General features: G+C 43.6%; 1 protein-coding gene across 5 annotated transcripts; it reads left to right on the top strand.

Moving 5' to 3' along the window:
- The first annotated feature begins 4022 nt into the window (after positions 1-4022).
- CKAP2 (cytoskeleton associated protein 2) lies at positions 4023-18267 on the top strand. Of its 5 annotated transcripts, none has more exons than XM_037132494.2 (9): positions 4313-4467; positions 5403-5487; positions 9320-9395; positions 9511-10382; positions 10818-11022; positions 12098-12268; positions 13638-13707; positions 16841-17096; positions 17590-18267. In XM_037132494.2, exons 1-9 carry the CDS (start codon positions 4398-4400, stop codon positions 17843-17845), a joined length of 2061 nt encoding a protein of 686 aa, XP_036988389.2. In that variant the 5' UTR covers positions 4313-4397; the 3' UTR covers positions 17846-18267. The 5 variants fall into 5 exon arrangements, with proteins under 5 accessions (XP_036988385.2, XP_036988387.2, XP_036988386.2 ...); XM_037132493.2 differs by having other exon boundaries at positions 9317-9395; XM_037132490.2 differs by lacking the exon at positions 5403-5487 and having other exon boundaries at positions 4023-4366; positions 9317-9395.
- Positions 18268-18946: the final 679 nt, after the last annotated feature.

Below are 18946 nucleotides of genomic sequence, written 5' to 3'. Positions count from 1 at the left end.
ACGTGTTTAGTTGGAGCACTTAATCTATTTACAGTTAAAGCAACTATTGATAGGCATGGAGTTACTGCCATTTTATTATTTATTATCATGTTCTCCCCCCACCTTCTTCTTTAAAGAAGTCCCTTCAGCATTTCTCGTATCCCTGGGTGTTTGCTGCTACCCTGTCTTCCAAACCACTGACCCGGTGACTCTGCCTCATCTGATCTGCTCTGGATTCCTTCTTGGGTATTTATTTTCAATTGTGTGTATTTTTTCCAATTATAGTTTACATTCCATATTATTCTGTGTTAGTTTCAGATGTGCAGCAAAAATGGTTAGAAAAATCATGCATTTTATAGAGTGGCCCCCCCCCCCAGATGCTTCCAGTACCCACCTGGCCCCGTGCAATGTATTATGGTGACTAACCATAATACACTGTGCTCATTTCAGTTATTGTATTCTTCCTTGCTGACTGGTTTAGGTTTATTTTTTTATGTCCTTTTTATGTTTACTATATCTTTTAAGGATTTTGTTTATTTATCTTTAGAGGGCAAGGGAAGGGAAGAGGGAGGGAAATATCAATGTATGGTTGCCTCTCGTGCGTCCCCTCCTGGGAACTGGCCTGCAACCCAGGCATGTGCCCTGACTGGGAATTGAACTGTAATCCTTTGGTTCACAGGCCCGTGCTCAATCCACTGAGCTACACCAGCCAGGGCTGTTTACTATACCTTTATTGAGGTTCTAAGTTCCTTGAGAATCCTTACAACCAGTGTTGTGAATTACGTGTTTCGAGGATTGTCTGTCTCCATTTCATTCAGTTTTTCTGGAATTTTTTTTGTCCCGTTCTTTCATGTGGGATATGTCTCTTTGTCTCCCCATTTGGGCTGTCTCTCTGCGTTTCCTTCTTTCTTTTTAAAGATTTTATTTCTTTATTTTTTAGAGAGGGGGAGGGAGGGAGAAAGAGAGGAAAACACCAATGTGTGGTTGCCTCTCACATGCCCCTTACTGGGGATCTGGTCAGCAACCCAAGCATGTGCCCTGATTGGAAATCAAACTGGCCACCCTTTGATTGTCAGGCAGGCATTCAAACCACTGAGCCACACCAGCCAGGGCTCTGTGTTTGTTTCTATGTATTAGGTAGGTCTGCTACATCTCCCAGTCTTGACAGGGTGGCCTTATGTAGCAGGTGTTCTGTGGACCTCAGCGGTGCCATCTCCCTGGTCACCTGGGAGGTGCTTCAGCAGTGTCCCTTGTGTGGGTTGGGTGCCCCTGTTGTAGTTGAGCCTTGATTGCTGTTGGCATGTCAGTGGGTGGGGTTGAACCTCAGGCTGAGGTTCAGCCACAAGCACAGCATATAGCTGCTGTGGGACTGATTCCGCAGGGCAGGACTAGCCCCAAGGGCTCTGATACCTGTCGCAGCCGAGACCTCCTCTCTGGCCACCACCAGTCTTCAGAAACATCCCTTCCTGACCTATCTGTGCGGCAGGGAAAACTACTAGTTACTGAGCATGTGCTCTCCCTGCAATGAACTCCCGAAGCCCAAGGAGTCCCCCCTCATCCCTAGCTCAGAATGTCATGCACCTCATGTTCCCTTTCTGCCTGTGAATCCCTGGGGTATATGGGGTCTCTCATGTCTGTGGGATTCCTGTGTGCACAGAATTAAATTTGATGTTCACTTGTCATTTTGTCTCATGCTGATTTGATTATTCAACCAACCGAAGAACCAGAGGTCAGAAGGGCCCTTTTCTCTTTCCACACACTACTGTTCTGTTATGTGGCTTATGACTACATCTGACTTCATAGATCAGTGTATGTGGGGTTCCCTCAACCCCTGCACAGGGCAGCCCGTTAGGATCTCACCTGGAATGGACTGGAAGGTGTGGTTCCCATCGAAGACAAATTACAGAGATCTGTGCAAATGAACACGAAAACTTGATTGAATGGGTGTTGAGAGAATATGAATATTCAAATGAAAATTGAAAACCTGACATTGAATAAGTTATCAGAGAGGCATGAACAAATGAACAAACGATCAAACAAAAAATACTTCAGGACCAAATAATTTTTCACAAGTGAATTCTTTTAAAACTTGACGGAACAAATAATTATTTTCCCACCTAAATTTTTCCAGAGTACAAAGAAAGTTTCCAAATTCTCTTTATGAAGTCAGAAAAACTGATTCTAAAACCCAACAAAAATACTGTAAGTATAGAGAGAGGGGTCACGCAGAAATATGAATGCAAAAATCTCATAAAGTATTTGCAAAAGCAAATAAACAGAATATTAAGATAATGGTGTAGCACAATTTAAGTGGTGTTTATCCAAGGAGTGCAAATACAATTCAACATTGGAAATCTGTATTCAAAATTTAACTAATAGGTCAAAAAAGATAGATCAAATAATCATCAAATAGTAAAAAGATATTTGACACAATTCAACAAAAAATTTGAAATTAGGAATTTAAAAAATTCCTAATTTTTAAAATATCATATAAATACTTTCTTAGCATGTTAAGAACCTTGTTCAAAAACTGACTTGGGCACTAAATAGCAATTTCCTTCCTTCCTCTCTTTGAAGTTCCTTTATTTAGTTACATATAATTTGCATACCACAAAATTTTTAAATATGCAATTTGATGAGTTTCAACTACAGTTGGAACCACAATCATATAGAGAATATTTTCATCACACTAAAAAGTTTCCTCTGGCCCCTTTGCATTCATTTCTCCCCCAACTTCTTGGCCTTTAAGAACCACTGGTCTCCTTTTTATCACTATAATTTTACCTTTTCTAGAATTTCACATAAATGGAATCATGAGGATTGTAGTCTTTCATATCTGGCTTAAATGTAATCCATGTTTTTATGACTTATCCAGTTGCTGAATTCCTCTGTATTTGTCCCTTTTTATTGCTGAATAGTATGTAGTCAATTATATGGCTCTGTAACAATTTATCCAGTCATCAGTTTGTGAAAAATTGGTTTTATTTAGTATGTGCATAGGCATTTGCCCCGACACCATTTTTCGGAAAGATTATCTTTCTCCTCCATTGACCGGCCATAGAGACTTGAGTATATAGGATGCAGCAAAAAGGTTAACAGTTGTTGGTATGAGAAATAATAAAATAAGAATAAAACAAGAATAAACGCTGTATTTCGTGTGCTCACAAATATAAACTTACTTTTGCCCAGCCTGTATTTCTGAATCTCCATTGTAGTCTCTTGATTTGTTGTTCTTTACACCAATGCCACACTGTCTTGATTATTATGGCTTTAGAAGACATTTTGAAATCAGGTAGTATGAGTCTTCCAACTTTGTTCTCTAACAGAATTGTTTCTCCCCTTTAGATCATTTCTATATCCATTTAAATTTCAGAACACAATGTCCAGCTGCGGACGCACTCAGCCCTGAGCATGGGAGATAGAAATTGCACCCTCCTCTGTTTTTAAACACCCGCCTGAAAATACCCAGCCCAGCCTTAATTCAGTGGTCGGGTGAGGTGGGGAAATGCTATGGATCCAATGCTTAAAACAAGAAAGAATCAGCCCAGAACTCCCTAAGTCTCCCCCATCCCGCCCCCAAAACTTGTCTACCTCTGAATGATTTCTGTTTTGTGGCCTGGATGTTTGCTAGGCTTTTAGGGAGGGGATAGATATTTTAGATAAGAACTGGATGATTATGCTAGCACCTTTAAACACACCCCCAAAATCTCTACAATAAATGCTATTTTTAACCTTACAGGGGGACTAAAAGTGAAGGCTCTATCCTCATCTCATCCCTTTCTCTTCCTCTCCTCATTTTTGCATCTGATGATTGCGTAGTACGAAAAGAATTTACATTTTAATTTCAGTTCCCCTTTGCAAGCTTTGTGGGCAAATAACTTCTGAGCCCGTCCAAACAGGTGATAACGGCGACCCCCTTCAGGAGCTGTGATGCAGCCACCAAGCACTATTTATGAAAGGGAAACACACAGCCTCTTCTGCCACCTCCTCGGTGAACACGTCCACGTTTAATAAGAAACGCAGCCAAATAAGAATCCTTTTCCCGTCTGCCTTCCCTAATGGACTGTGGGCGTCCAAAGACTGGTCCCATCTGCTACATAGCAGGGACTTTGCAAGCCGATTCCTACCGCGTTCCAAATCCAATCCGCAGCGCGGTATTTTGGTTTGAAAACCGCGGAATCATCTCAAGGCAGTTCCAACGGAAACTGGAAGACACGGGACCCGCTCACGCAACCGTAACTCAAGCCCCGCCCCCTTCCCCCATTGGCCTATTCAATTTACGCCAGCACCAATGGGCGGAGGCGACGGCGCGCCACCTAATGAATCGGCGCCCCGGGACTTGGGAAGTGCGCGCTCTCTTTGGTCCAGGGCTTGCGAAGCGCTCCAGGTAGAGACGGGTCCCCCTATTTCGCTCTACTATGAGCACCCCCGTGGTGCCGCGCGACCTGCAGCTTCCCCCGAGTCAGAGGGCCCAGTTCGCGTTCAGAGGTGAGGGCTGCGGTGGCGGGATCTGCGCGAGCCGACGAGGAGAACCGGGGCGGCCGGGGTGAGGGGGTGGCTGGCTCGGGCTCAAAGGTCAGGACCTGGGGTCCGCAGACTCGCTTCCACCGTGGTCAGTTGTGTGAGACCCTGAACGGGTCCCCTGGCCCCAAGCAGCTGCTCTCCTGATGGAGTGCTGCCCGCGCCGCGGCGGTAGTGTCCGGGTCGAGCACTTTGCGCGCGGTCTTCGCTGGCCGGCGTGGGTCCTGGCGGCGGAGAATGGCAGAAACGCGCCGCGTTTATCCCGGGGCGCGTGCGGGGCTCCCGACCGAACCGACGTCGGGGGCTGGGGTTTGCGGGGGTCCGCCTGCATCTGCGCGGGGAACGGAATGCGTCTGCGCGGGACGGCCCCACCTCCTGCGTTGGAGCAGGAGTTTCGGAGAGCAGGCGCGTCTCTCAAGATGCTGACTCGTTAACGCCCCCCACATAATGGGAATCCAGGGTTGGCCAGGTCTTCAGAAGTACTACTGTTGTTTCTTTGGCCTACAAATAAGAAAACAGAACAAAGACAACCTCGCCCAGCCCAATTCTGGTAAATTAGGCTGAACTTAGAGACTGTCTGGTATCTTCATCTCTACCATTTGATTTGCGAGAGCTTGGCTTTCAGAAACCGTGTGCTCTTAAGCGATGTTCTCCGGCTGTTTCACTGTGAGACAGTGAATAACGTGAGTCTTGTGCTGAGCTGTTGTGGAACCTTTTATAGCAACGGTCTTGTAAAAATGGGATTATTTCCCAAAGGCAGTACTGCATTGGGCAAATTTCTGTTACACACCAGATGTGATGCTAAGTTGAGCATTTGTCGAAGTAAAATCTTCACTCAGTCAATATCTGTTTGATGTTAATTACTGTAACTAATGTTGACTTGTAGCTCTTTTGTTATTTAGAGCAAAGAAAGCAAAAACTCATGGAACACATGTTGAAAAGGAAAACTTTTTTTGCATACAAACAGGAAAATCAGATATTATCCAGGTGAGGTCAACAAATATATTTTTTAAAATTTCTGATCTGTAAACTTAACATTAGTTCAGAGCTGTCCAATAAAAATGTAATGTGAGCCATTTGTGTAATTAAAAATCTAGCAGCCACATTTTAAAAGTTATTATTTAAGGAAGTGAGTTTTAACAACATATGATTCAATGTAGCATAGCCCTGTGTTGTCTTTTCAACATGTAACACCTTAAAAATGGAGATTCTTCACATTCTTTTTGGTACTAAGTTTTCCACACTTCAGCACACCTCAGTTTGGACTGGCCAATCGTGAGTGCGGAGTAGCCACGTGTAACTTAGTGGCCGCTTTATTGAATGAATTGCCCAGCATTAAATCATCACTTCCGTGTAAATTAATTCACCCTCCAAGAGAAAACAATTTTAAAGCAAAATGTGTATTTTTACCAAAATATTGACTTACGGTTTATACAGCGCTTCAAAGGCCAGTCTTTGTATAATTTCTCAGGGTTTTAGTCAGAGCCGACATATGAGGTAGGGGGAATGTTCTTCGGGGAGCGGCCCTGCTAAGTGTTTGGAAATCGTTTGTTTTAGCCTTAGTCTTCTATAGGAATATAGTTGTACTGTTTTGTTACGGTTTTAAGGCACGGCTGTGACTAAAATAAACACCTGCACAAGTGTGTGAAGCAGAAAATACGGTGCAGTTCCCCAGGCTCACTGCAGTCGGAGGTGGGGGCCGATGAGGGCTGAGGACCGGCCGGGCTCTGAGAGCCTGCCTCCGCACCTGTGAGCCGTGGGGGTCACCAGGCCCCCGAGTCCGTTTACTTACATCAGTGGTAAAATGTTGTGTGCATCACACACATGCGCACGCGCTGAGAGAACGCGCAAATGATGGCCCAGCTGGGGTAGCATGTCGGCAGCAGGTAGGCAAGGCTGGGTAAATACAGGTGCTCTTTGAACTATGTATGATTTTGCAACTTTATGTCAGTCTGGCGTTATTTCCAAATAAAATGCAGAATTTTCTTAACTTTACATTCATAAGTTTTACTTGGGAGTAAACATTTTCATAAATCCCACAGTTCCTTTTTTAAACTCCCCCCCCCAAAAAACCTTTTTGTTTGTTTGATCTGCATGACTGAGTGGACAGTGATGCCCTATATTTGGATGGGGAAGACTGAGGGCAGAGTTGGGGAATTACGGGTTCTGTTTTGACTGTGTTAAGTTTGAGGCCCCAGTAAGGCATTGAAGGGGAGATGCCAGATAGTTTTGTGTCTGAAGTTCAGGGGTGAAATTGGGACTGGACGTATAAACTTGGGAATTGTACGTAGACAATATTTGTTTAAAACCCAGGGGTAGAATGAAATTACTAGAGAATCGATATTAATTCAAATAAGACAGTGACTCTCAATTTCTTACTTAAATAAAGAATCCAGCTGGGTCGTGGGGTCTATAATGATCTTATACACAATCCGAAGAAAAGGAAATTCTGAAACCTTTTCTGGCTTCACCAAGAAACTTCACAAGTACTGTATTTAATTTCAGAAAACATGCCAATTTAAATATTACTTGAACAACAAATTATTAAATAGCCAACCAGTCAGTTGCAGCTTCTTAAAATTGAGTTCTTTTTTATAGCCTTTAGTGATGTATTTTAAGACTCTTTTGTTAAAGAAGACCTTCTGAGGGCAGCTTTATCATAATGAGACAGAATAGGATTATATATGTTCATTGAAGCCTCCACACTGGACAGGTGACCAAGGTAGATCCGAGCTGTAGTTGACTCGCAGTAATAGTTTCAGGCGCACAGCATCGGGCTTTGATGTTCTTGTACATTAGGAAATGGTCACCGTGATGGGTCTGGTGGTAATACCCCTGACCCCCTGCACCAGCGCACTCTGTCTGCCCTCCAGCAGCCAGCAGCTCATCCCCTGTGTCTGAGTCTGCTCCGGTCCCTCCGAGGATTTTGAGCTAGCAGTTAGAAAGGCTGGCAATGTCAAGACTAAGTGCTGAAATTCTGTCAGCACTGATGGAAAAAGAGGAGTCCCTGAGAAATACAAAGCTAAAAGAAAAAGGCAGAAGAAAAGTTTAAAATCGGAGTCCGGCCTTGAGCCCCAGTGAAGTCAGGAAGAAGAGAGATGGAAAAGAAGGGGACCAGTGAGGTTGGGGTGGGAGGGGGAGAACTGGGGGTCCAGAGGGAGCAATGGGGGGAAGGCATTTTAAAGAAAGAATGACTACCTGTGTCCAGGGCAGTGGGAGGCTGAGAGACGTGGAAGTGGGTACGGGGCCTTGCACTACACATTTTCAACGATGGCAGAGGAGAGTCCAGATGTGCTACCGAACAGGACGTCTCGGTAGCTAGATATCCGTCTTCCTGTTCCTCCCGGGCCTTGCCAGTGTCCTGGGGCACAGCGACCTCACCAACGGTTAAGGGGTTTTAGAGCAGTGGGGATGCAGAGACAGCTCACAGAGGTCCCTTCCTTTGGAGTAGTTCTGCTGTACAAAGAAACGAGGCAGGCGCCGAAAGGGACTGTGAGGTTGCAGGTTTTAAATGAGACGTAATAGGCAGTGTTTCTGTGCTGATGGGAATGACCTAGCAGCAGGACAAGTTAATGATGCAGAAGAACAGGCAAATAATCACAGGGTCGGAGTCTCTGAGTGGACCAGAGGGAGAGCACAGATGGAGAGTCGGACCCTAGGACAGCATGGTGGCAGTTCGGGGCACAGAGGTAGATAGGCTCCCAGTCTTTGGGGGGGGGGGGGGCAGGCTAATTCTTAGTAAGATTGCCTCGATTTCCTCAGTGAGGTAGCATCACAGCATACCGTAAGCCCAGAAGGGATAGAAGCTGAGATCAATAAGTGGCCTTATTAGTGAAGTACCACCTTAGAAGCCACCTGGCAGGTTGACCCTGAGCATCAAATCCCGCCACGCCAGGCCACACACACACACCTGGAAAGCAGGAGGAGTGCCGGCCACCACGTAGTGAATGCAGGAGTTTAACTGTGGGAGAGGTCGCTGTGCCCGAGGGAACTGGCAAGGCCTGGGAGGGGACCGGAAACCCCTCTGCTCGGATATCTAGCTACCGAGATGTCCTGTTCCGTTGCACATCTGGACCCTCCTCTGCCGTTGTTGAAATGTGCAGTGCAAGGCACGTCGAGTTCTGCCTCTTCTCCAAGCAGACTGAGCACATAGATGGGAAAGGCATCATCACCAAAACGAACAACTATATAGACAGCAAATTTTGTTGATGCTGACGCGTACTTTTTTTTTTCCCTTTTGCATTTTAATGTCTCTGAGCTTGGGGTCTGTCTTAGAATCAGTGACATCTACCTGACCCTGCTTTCCCCTTACCTTACTTGCTGAGAGATTCTCACGGCCGGTGCTGACCAGTCTACATATGTGAAAAGGAGTTGAAGTCAGATCCATGAGGAGGAATCCTTTGGATACGCACGCTAAATGCAATGCCGTGTAGAAACGAAAGTCCATATTCTTAATAATTAAGCCATAAGTGTATGTGTGGAAAATTTTAGGTTCTTTTGAAAAGACTTAAAATTTTTTTTTCAGTATGTCTGTTACTGACTACTTAACCAAACAGTGTTGCTTAACAAAGATTTTCAGAGACTCGTTAGAGTGGATTAGAGTGAGATTATCGTGTTCACATACTCTGTGGGGGGAGGATGTTAAGACTTTAAAGAAGATGTCTTTAAATTCCTCAGCCATCTTGTCTGTATCATTTAATCACCCTATAATAAAAGTTTTGCTTAAGACAAATCTCTCAGTTCTTACTTCAATTTAAAATTATAAAGTCAACTAATTGTTCATATTCTTTCATCCCTTCCCATTTTCTTTTTTAAGTAGTGGAAACCAGAGAGTGATGGCATCTGAGGGTCGGGTCCAAGAAGAGACAAAAGTTCTGAAACTTAAGACAAATATGGTAAGATCTGGACAGAGTCCTTAAAACTGCCCCTTTCCCGTGTTTTCCTTTCCTAACCTCTTTCTAAAAGAAGTAAGTTCTGAGATAACTGATTTGTCTCAAATGTCTCTTTTAGGCTGATAAAGAAAATGTCCACAGACCTACAAAGAACAAAAATAATATAACAGTGGAAAAAAACTGTATTCCGTTAAAATCTTGTAATGAATTAGCCAATTCAACTGTAGTAATTGATACACAAAATTTGGAGAATAATAATGAGAATCTGCAGTCCATACCAAGTAAGGCTGAGCCCCAAGGCAAACGCATGACATTCAGCCGAGCCTTCCACAGCAAAAACAACGACAAGAAGAAAGAGGTGCCTGTGGAGGAACGGAAGCAGGACGCTGACGCACTCAGGAAGCCCGTGCTTGGATCCTACCGCGGCCGGGTCGTTCAGTCAAAGGTTGATTCCTTTAGAAAACCTTTCCGAGCCAAAGATGAGAGTTCTGCAACAGCAGAGAAGCTTTCGACTGCTGTCCCCAAAGCCATGAAACCCCAGCCTGCAAACACCAGCTGTGTCCCAGTGAAAAGTCACAGGGCCCCCACTGTGACAGCTGCCACTAAATCTGTGAGCACTGTGTCTCAGAACAAACAACTTCTGCGCCCTCCTATTAGAAGTCACGGCAGTAATACCCAGGACACCCTGAAACCTGGTGTCAGTAGAGCCTCTGCCCACGTAACAATTCGGAAAGGGTCTCGTGACCATGAGTTAGTGCAGTCAAGTGCAGTTTTATCCAGTGTCAAAACCAGTTCTCGGGAAGTGAAAGGAAACAAGATGCTATCCAGAAGCATCACAGCTGAGATTATAGCCAGGCCTGCTGCATCGTCGAATACCAATACCAAGTGGCCGGGAAAGCCAGAAACCGCCGACCAGCGCAGACACACCATAGCGAGAGCGACTGTGGGCGGTAGATCGGCGCTGCCCAGAGAAACCGCGGAAGAGAGGAGGTGAGTAGGCACGATTTCATCAGCTTCATCTTCCGTAGAGTACCCTTCTGAACTTGGTTTATAATCTCCTGGAATATGTTAGAATTGTGTGTGTGTGTCTCTATTATCATATGCAGACAGATTTAAGCGAAGTTGTAAGTGGAACAGCGTGGCCTGAGTTACTGTGTCCAAATGTGTTTTATTAGGTTTTATATAACGTGAGTTAAAATGCTTAATAAAATTGGGAAAGATTTTATAACTGGTCCATTTGAAAATTCATTCCTGTGTCTTTGGGCATGTAATTAACACGGATGTATTTAATGATTTTTCCTTCAAATTTGTGTGTTGACACTAGCATGGAACTCCCTAAAGACCTGGAGCAGTTTTAGACTTCCCTCTCTTTGACGGTGCCCTCAGGGCACCGCAGTAACGTGTATATACTGCTCCTGATTGCAGGGCACACCTGCGCGAGTGGAGAGCCAGCAAAGGAAGAACGCTGAAAAGGCCCCCCAGCTCAGGGCCCAGCCGGCCTGCGTCTGAAGAGCCCAGTGAGAAACCGGTAGGGTCCTTCTGGACCACCATGGCAGAAGAAGATGAGCAGAGATTGTTCACTGACAAAGTAAACAAGACGTTTTCTGAATGTCTGAACCTGATTAATGAGGTAGAGTCTTTCTCTTATGTTTGAGTAGTCGTTTCTACTTTGCAAATTACCTCCATAAATATTATCCCATTAAACTACATTGTCAGTCCCTTTTGACCAAGTCAGTGGTTTTAATGTAGGCTTCCGATAATTGTGAGATTGTTTCTCGTTAGCCTTTAATGGGCTGCATTTTCACTGAGTTCATAGAAGTACTCATATAGCAAAGGGATATTTTTTTACTTGAGTTGTGAAGATTGTATTCCTCTATGACAATAATTTACTGAAGACTAGCAATATAGATTAGTGAGTCATTATCACAAGTTAAATTCAAGTTGATTAAAATATTTGCAAACATTCCCATTAATTTTAACCAACATCATTATGGTCTTGAACTTAGTATAGTTTTACTGTTTGGATGAAAAATTTACCTCCAGAATGTTTTCTTTACTTCCTACTGTGTAACCTTGCAGCGGTCACACACCACTAAGTTCCAGAGCGAGATCGAACACTGGGGGTGTGAAGTCAGACCCTCTCTAGTCTTCATGAGCATCTGTAAACTTTTCGTAGTTCCGCGGACCAGTGAAAATCACCGTCAGGGAAATGGATTCAATCCTTACTTCTGCTTAACTGGAGTCTTTTACTGACACTAGAATTTTTCTGCCCTATTAAACTATATATAACTCTTACGCAAACCATTACAGATTCATTTAACCCTAGTAACAAAAACCCTGACAAATATAATTTTAAAACCTGCAAGCTGTTTTCCCTCATAAACATTTGGTAGACACAAAAAAATCTAGATAATTAGCAGATGGACTCGGCACCGTATGAGAGGATAAACGCAAGGACCGAGTAGAGTGTTAGTCATTTTTTTTGCTAATGTTTTTCCCAACTATGATTTTCTTGTGCCTTGTGTTTATGCCTGATATGCTTCTTACTAACTGTAGGTTGGGGTGAGGAAGATAAGAGTGAGTATTTTTATGAATTTTTCTGATACCTTTTTTTCTCACTGATCTTGATTGTAATGAGCTTACTTTATTAAGTTCATACGTTGTAGGCTAAAAGATACTACTCACTTCATTTCTTGATATTTTAGGGATGCCCAAAAGAAGAAATATTGGCCACACTGAATGACCTGGTTAAAAATATTCCAGATGCCAAAAAACTGGTTAAATATTGGATATGCCTGGCACGCATCGAACCACTCACAAGCCCTATTGAAAATATTATCTCCATCTATGAAAAGGCCATTCTGGCAGGAGCTCAGGTGAGATTAAAACTTACTGATGTTTGTCAATTATGGTGTAAATTATTCAGAATTTTTTGGGACGCAGCAAGCATAACTTAATATAAATTGTGGTTGTATATGTAGAGGTAATGAGTGTTTAAAGCAGAGTAGATTTTATCTATAATATGCACAAGAACTGCATATTATAAAAGCTGTTTCTCAGCCTTCTAGAATTTGCTCACATCCTAGGGGTAATCAGACCTCAGAACACGGATGTGCTGTGGCTGAAATGGACATTTAATGCAACCTGCTGGGAGAGATGCTGCAGCACAACTTGTCATTTTGCACATTTCCTAGTTGAGAAATCTACTGGGGAGTTGAATTTTAATATTAGCATGTGTTTATAAACTGTTTCCAATGAGTTTTTAAAAATTCTTCATTTTAGCCTTTCCTTAAGAAAGGTCTACTCATGATAGTCTCAGCAGAGCCAACAGAGGCTGTTTGACCTTTCACCTGAGTGGGAAAGCAAGTATTCGGTAGACATTCTCTTGATGGCTGTCGTGTGTAAAGCACTTTGCTGAAGGATGATTGTGTTGGACAGAATCCCACCTGCAAGGGAGCGGTGGGTCCCTACTGCCTAGAAGCAAAAGGGGGCTACTGAAGGAGGCGTGGCTGGGGCTGCAGCTGGAGCTAAGGGTTTGTTTGCGCAGCAGCGCAGTGGTGCAAAGAGAAAGGTGTGACCCTGGGCAGAAGTTGGAAAACGAGGACCAAAATTAGCCCAGAACATTGAAAGCTGAATGGGCGAGTGGCTCAGGACTATGTCCTAGAACCAAGAATAGGAGCCAGAGCATCCCTTTTATACAACTTCTTGAATGCGTAGCGTGAACAGGTGTGGGCAGTTCACAGGAGCACGGGAAGTGCATGTGATACCTGGCATACAGTGAACGCTGAAGTGAGCTCTTGAAAGTTTTGACCTTGAGCTGTTCAAAGATGCATTTAATACCATGTGAGACAACATGTAACCATGCACTTGAATGTTGGAGAAAAGAAGTAAACTATACTTAAACGTCAGTGTAATCAGCTCTTCAGTAGATACTAAGAATGCTAATTTGTTACTGGTTCACTAACTTCCTTTACACCAGGCAAGTGGCAGTAGTTACCAAAGGCTGCAGAAAAATTATGGGGGAAACCTTAAGCTGCTGAAATTCTATCCCTTAAGTTCAATTTTATTTTGTAAATTGAAAAGGTGGGTTTTTTTAATGCGAGTGGCAAAGTAAGTGGTCTGAGAACCCCTGCCATGTTTTAAAATGCAACACTTCATCATGGATTTAATATTTTCAACTTGGACAACATGGTGCTTAGAATGTGAAACTAATACATGTCTGCTTCTCCACTGAAAAAAATCAAGCCCATTGAAGAAATGCGACATGCAGTTGTAGACATTCTGACAGTGAAGGGTCAAGAAAAAGTGAAACTTGGTGAGTTAGTTTCTTTTGTCTCCTTGAAGTGAATTGTGACTTTATTAAATTTCTTTGCTGAATTATTTTTATTTTATCGCTTAAACATTTTTTAAATATGTAGGTTGATCTTTCCTCACACTTCTATTGACATACCTCTGAGATTCAGCTTTGTGTGCATAAAGAATTTTAATCGGGAGGTCTCTGAAACCCAGATTTGTCTCTGAGTGTCTGTGGAAGTTACTTCTAGAGACTGTGGTGTCCTGTTTTTAGATTGAGGCAGTTTACTGGACAAAGAACATGTATGAATGAGCCATGGTCATGGACAGCAGTGTGGGAACTGACTGTGGGAGCAGGGGGTGGGCTGGGCAGAGGTGGGCAAAGGGGGGGATTAGGACAGCTCTAATAGAATAATAATAATAAATGTTTTAATTTTTAAAAGTTTGATGCAGTTCAAGTAGATGACCTCTAGAAAGGCTTTTACCTATTAGATTCTGTGGTATGTTTTGTGCTATGGAGAAGGCCGTGTAGGAATTCTCTTTTCGAGGGCACTGCCCTCCTTTTCGAGGAGGAGTAGACCGGGAAGAGAAGAGGGTCCTTAACTGTTAGGTATTTAAAATGTAAACATTTCCTAGATTCAGATATAGGTTGTGCCAATTCCTAAGAACATTTACAAGAAATTTAACCCCTTAGCTGTAAAGTGGAATAATGTTATCTTCCTCAAGATCCTTGGGACCATTGAATGAAATGATGGAAGCAGTGGGGAAAGTGGGTTTACAGTTGTAAGTACACGATCACACCCTGTGGCACAGAAAGTGCCTTAAGCTTTAACAGCTATCAGCATTAACTAGCTCAAATGAGAGAGAAATCACTGCATCTAAGTATAAGCTAATCTGTTTCCTTGTTTAGAGTTATTTTCAGTTTTTTACTATAATTCTCTGTGGCAGCCTGTCAGAATATTTGAGCAACTATTTTATTCCATCATTGCGTATCGGGTTATTTTCTTTTGATTAATTTGATTAAAAGTGTCAGTTTGAACTTTTTAAGGCTCCTGATATGTGCTGCTACATTGCTTTCTAAAAAATACCTTTATTTTCAAGTAAAGTTAAAGATTATACCGAAATTCTAAGTGTGTCATACGTGTTCCCAAAAAACTGTTCAAGGGGGTTAATTCTCACTGGCTCCAGAGATAGGTAGAGAGAGGAAGCGGCATTTAAACCGGATTCGGTTTTCTGTCCTGTTTCTCCTTGATAGAACAGGACTAGTCGGTGGACTCCTTCCAGCAGGTGGAGCATCCATCTTGATGGAAGGAGAAGTGCAGTCAGGAAGCCCTGGGCTCTCTGCAGTGAGGAGGGAGGGGGACGGCGCCACTGTGCCTGCCAGACACCTGGTCCCCGTGTCCAGCCTGGCACACACCGCGTTCCCGAGCGTCCCTTTGGCTCCCTTTCTCAGTGACTGGCACCGGTCAGCCCTCCACACGAGGAATCTGGGGATTCTATCTTACTCCCTCTGCTCTTATCCTCGCCCCGTTCCTCAGTCAGTCAAATTCAGTTTAACTCCCTAAGTGTCTCGGGAAATCCACCTGTTTCTCTTTGTCCTTACTCTTACTCCCATTGTCACTGTTCCCAGTGCTCTCCTGACTGGCCCGCCCCTCTCGCTCTAATCCGCTCCCAGCACTTTGACCTGAGTGGCCACTCACCCGCCCAGTTCCTGACTCCGGCCTTTTGGCTCTCTCCCACTCCTCCACATCCCCGACTTCTTTCTTGTTTTTTTTTCCCCCCTAGAAGGGGCTATACTACCTGGCTTGTCTCTGCATCTACCCAAGCCAGTCTTCTACCTCGAACTTAATTCTGCCTTATCCTTTAGACCTCAGTTGAAAGGTCTTTTTGGGGGTAGCCTTCCCTTCCCTCACCCAGCTAGATCAGATGCACCTTGTTTCTTGTCTGTGCAGAATTGATGCATTTGATTGCTTGTTTGTCTTGTCTTTTGAACTGTCAACTCGCTGGACAGGGAAAGTGTCTGGTCTTCCTCACCAGTGTGTCCCCAGTGCCACTGCGGTGCCTGGCATACGGCAGGCACGTGAATAAATACCTGCCGAGTTGGAGAATCCCCGTCCCCCTCCACGTCAGCATAGCGTGTACCTGAAACTCGGCGAAGATCTCTAATAATTCCTAATAATCAAACTAGAGGTCTTTCCAGCTCGATGCATTTACAGATGTCCCACGAGTGTTTTACATCGAGTATACAGAACTTTGTCTTCCCCCATACTGCCCTGCCTTCCTCCCAAAAAAAGAAGAAAAATTTTTTTCTCTGTCATTAAAGACTCCAAAGTAAGAAATTTTTGAGGGGGTGGCCCTCACACCAACACACATTCAGACGTACATGTGCATTCACTCAGTAACTCCCAACTCGGAGACGAGTCTGCCCCGGCTCTCCCTTCTCACCGCCCTGCTCACACCATTGCAACGGCTGTGTCTTCTCACCGCCACAGGCTCGGAACCACCCTGCACCGAGACCAAACCCAGTTGTAGCTCTGTCTCGCCAGTGAATTCCTTTTTTTTTGCCAAACTTCATGCACATAAAGTTCATCATACTTGACCCTTCCTGCCTTTCTGAATTCATCACCTGCTCCCTACATGCTGACCTTGCTCCTTACCTAATATTTTAAATGCACTGGCCCTTTAATGTGGTCTTAATTTTCTTTTCCCCTTTTTTAACTTCACACTGAGATGATCTCCCTTGGTCTTGTCAGGTTCTCGTTTTTCAAGCCCCAGCACACGTCACTCCCCAAGTCTCCCCCAGCCATGTCCCCGACCTGCAAGCCAAGTTGGATGCTCCCTTCTTGGGGTTCTTATCTCCTTTGTAACCTTTTTATTGTTTTATAATTATCTTCAAGCGTGTCTCCCATGGCATGTGAACTTCTTAAAGCACAGGGGTGATTTTGTTCTTACATTTGTATCTGTAACCCCACACATAGGTGTTAATAAACAGTGTTAAACAGTTGTCAGCAACATTTGCTTAGGGAAAGTAATGGTTAGGAGATGGCTCGGTTCTTTTATTTTGAAAATCTGGCTCACTGTGAATAACATTAATGTCTTCTGATTTTGGTCTTCCAGTCTGACCAAAAGCATAACCTAAATGTGTATTTCTCTAGGAGAAAATTTTGAGGAGGCTTGTACAACCAAGGAACCAGTCCAGGAAGTCAGCCCTGAAGACGCCGGTGTTGACGCAGAGTCGGGAAAACCGGAAATGGAAACTAAGCATCCCAGGAGCGTGGCATTTCAAGACTGCGAAAAAGAGCAAGTCGACAAAACCAAAGGTCCAGCCAGTGATGCTAAAACCCCCAACACAGAAACACGGAATAGTTGCTTAATTAAATATAATGTGTCTACCACACCATACTTGCAAAGGTAAGCTTTTAAAACATAATGTGCTATGATTTGTTTTTATGGTTAGGGTTAATAAATATCGTAGTTTAAAGTCTTTAAGGTAGCTCTTGGATGAAACTGTTTGTTAATAGAAGGGTTTCAAACAACCTGAATGTCATTGGGCCATCACCTTTTAAATACTGAATTTGCTTGCTTTTCCCTAAGTATTGCTACTTTGAAAGAGAAGATTTTTACATAACTATGTAATTGCTATTTGTGTATTATTGGTGGCAGGAGGTTTTGGAAATTCAGAAGTTAGCCACTTCTACAGATATTTGCGTATCAATTGTGCAAAAGTTGTAACAAAAAATTGGAAAGAAAAAGTTCCTATCTCAAGGGGCCTGCACCGCACCTCTGTTGGACAAACAGCTGCGTGGTTGCACAGGTTACAGTACGACTAATGGCATCAGAATACACAGGAAGAATGTAAACGTGCTTTTTAACTCTAGGAATCATTTTGTGGATTTTTTTTTAGCATGAAAAAGAAAATGCAGTTTGATGAAACGCATTCTACTGTTAAAGAGCTCAAGTTTCTAACACCAGTTAGACGTTCCCGGCGGCTTCAGGACAAGACTTCCAAGTTGCCCGACATGCTGAAAGACCACTACCCCTGTGTGTCTTCGCTGGAGCAGCTGACAGAGTTGGGGGACAAAACTGATGCTTTCATCTGCCGCCCCAACGCGGCCCTGTGCCGGATGTGTGTGGAGTCGGAACCCACGTCCGAGCAGTGAAGCTGGGGCGAGAAACGGGGTTTTCTTTATCCTGGGGTGCTTGTTGCGGCATCATGCATCTCTTAGGCCAGGAGCTGGCCAAATGCCTGAGTGTTCGTGGCCATAAACCCTTTACTGACGCCCTCATCACAGCAGGCGTGGCAGGTGCCTTCCCGGCCAGAGAGCCCGTCCTGCCCGGCGTGCTCAGACTCTGGTGTTCTCCGGGGCGGGTGCGTTTGTCAGCTGGTTGACCGTGTTCCTTTAATGATAATTAACAAGTGTCCTAGTGTTGGTGGTATTTCTAAAATAACTAATAGTTAAACTTGCTTTGTAACATAAAAACTTAGGTGTTAAATCACGTCCAAGAAGCATGATAGTTCCACACTGTAAACGGCTCTTCCCCACACCTGTCACTAATAAAATTGTTTATGTCTTCGAACCAATGCTAAATGGCCTCTCTCTACCAATTCTACGCTCACTCCGTTCAGCTATGCTGACTACGTAATTGGCTGATATATTCAAAGATTCGATAATTGTAAAGCTAGTATGGAAGTGGTTGAAAATCGCATAGGCTCATTTCGTTCATGTATTCGTTTGTGTAATAGCACCTCTTACTGTCTTTGCATGTTCTGAGAGCACAATTTTTATTTTTAAACTACGCCTAGTATTTAAACAATAAATTCAAATATCTACATAGTGCCGTTTCGATGTCATTTATTTCATCAAACATGAAATGCTGTTTAACCACAGTGAATAAATTCAAACCTTGCCTCTGGAAATGAACACTGGTATTTGACTTGAGGTTTTTCACCACTTAAAATAAGTACGTGCTTAATGGTTATTTTCTTTTGAAAAATAATCTCTGAAACTATACCCTAATTTTACCTTATTTAGTTTGTTCTTTTCATCCTTTGTACAAGTGCCACAAAATACGCCACTTTGAAATAAACTTCAAGCTGGCTTACCTGCAATACCTACAGCTTTTTAGTACCTATAACATAACATTCATGTGATCATAAAGCTTAGCTTAAAATACCTCTGTAAAAGGGAACTTGAGCTAAACTGTTATGTATTTGGACAAATTTCATGGTGCTTTCCCCCTCAGTTAACTGAGGGAAATTT

This window comes from Artibeus jamaicensis, unplaced genomic scaffold (genome assembly GCF_021234435.1).
Source record: "Artibeus jamaicensis isolate MK-2021 breed Jamaican fruit bat unplaced genomic scaffold, CSHL_Jam_final contig_415, whole genome shotgun sequence".
NCBI classification, from domain to species: domain Eukaryota; kingdom Metazoa; phylum Chordata; class Mammalia; order Chiroptera; family Phyllostomidae; genus Artibeus; species Artibeus jamaicensis.
This window is presented reverse-complemented; position numbering and strand designations above follow the sequence as displayed.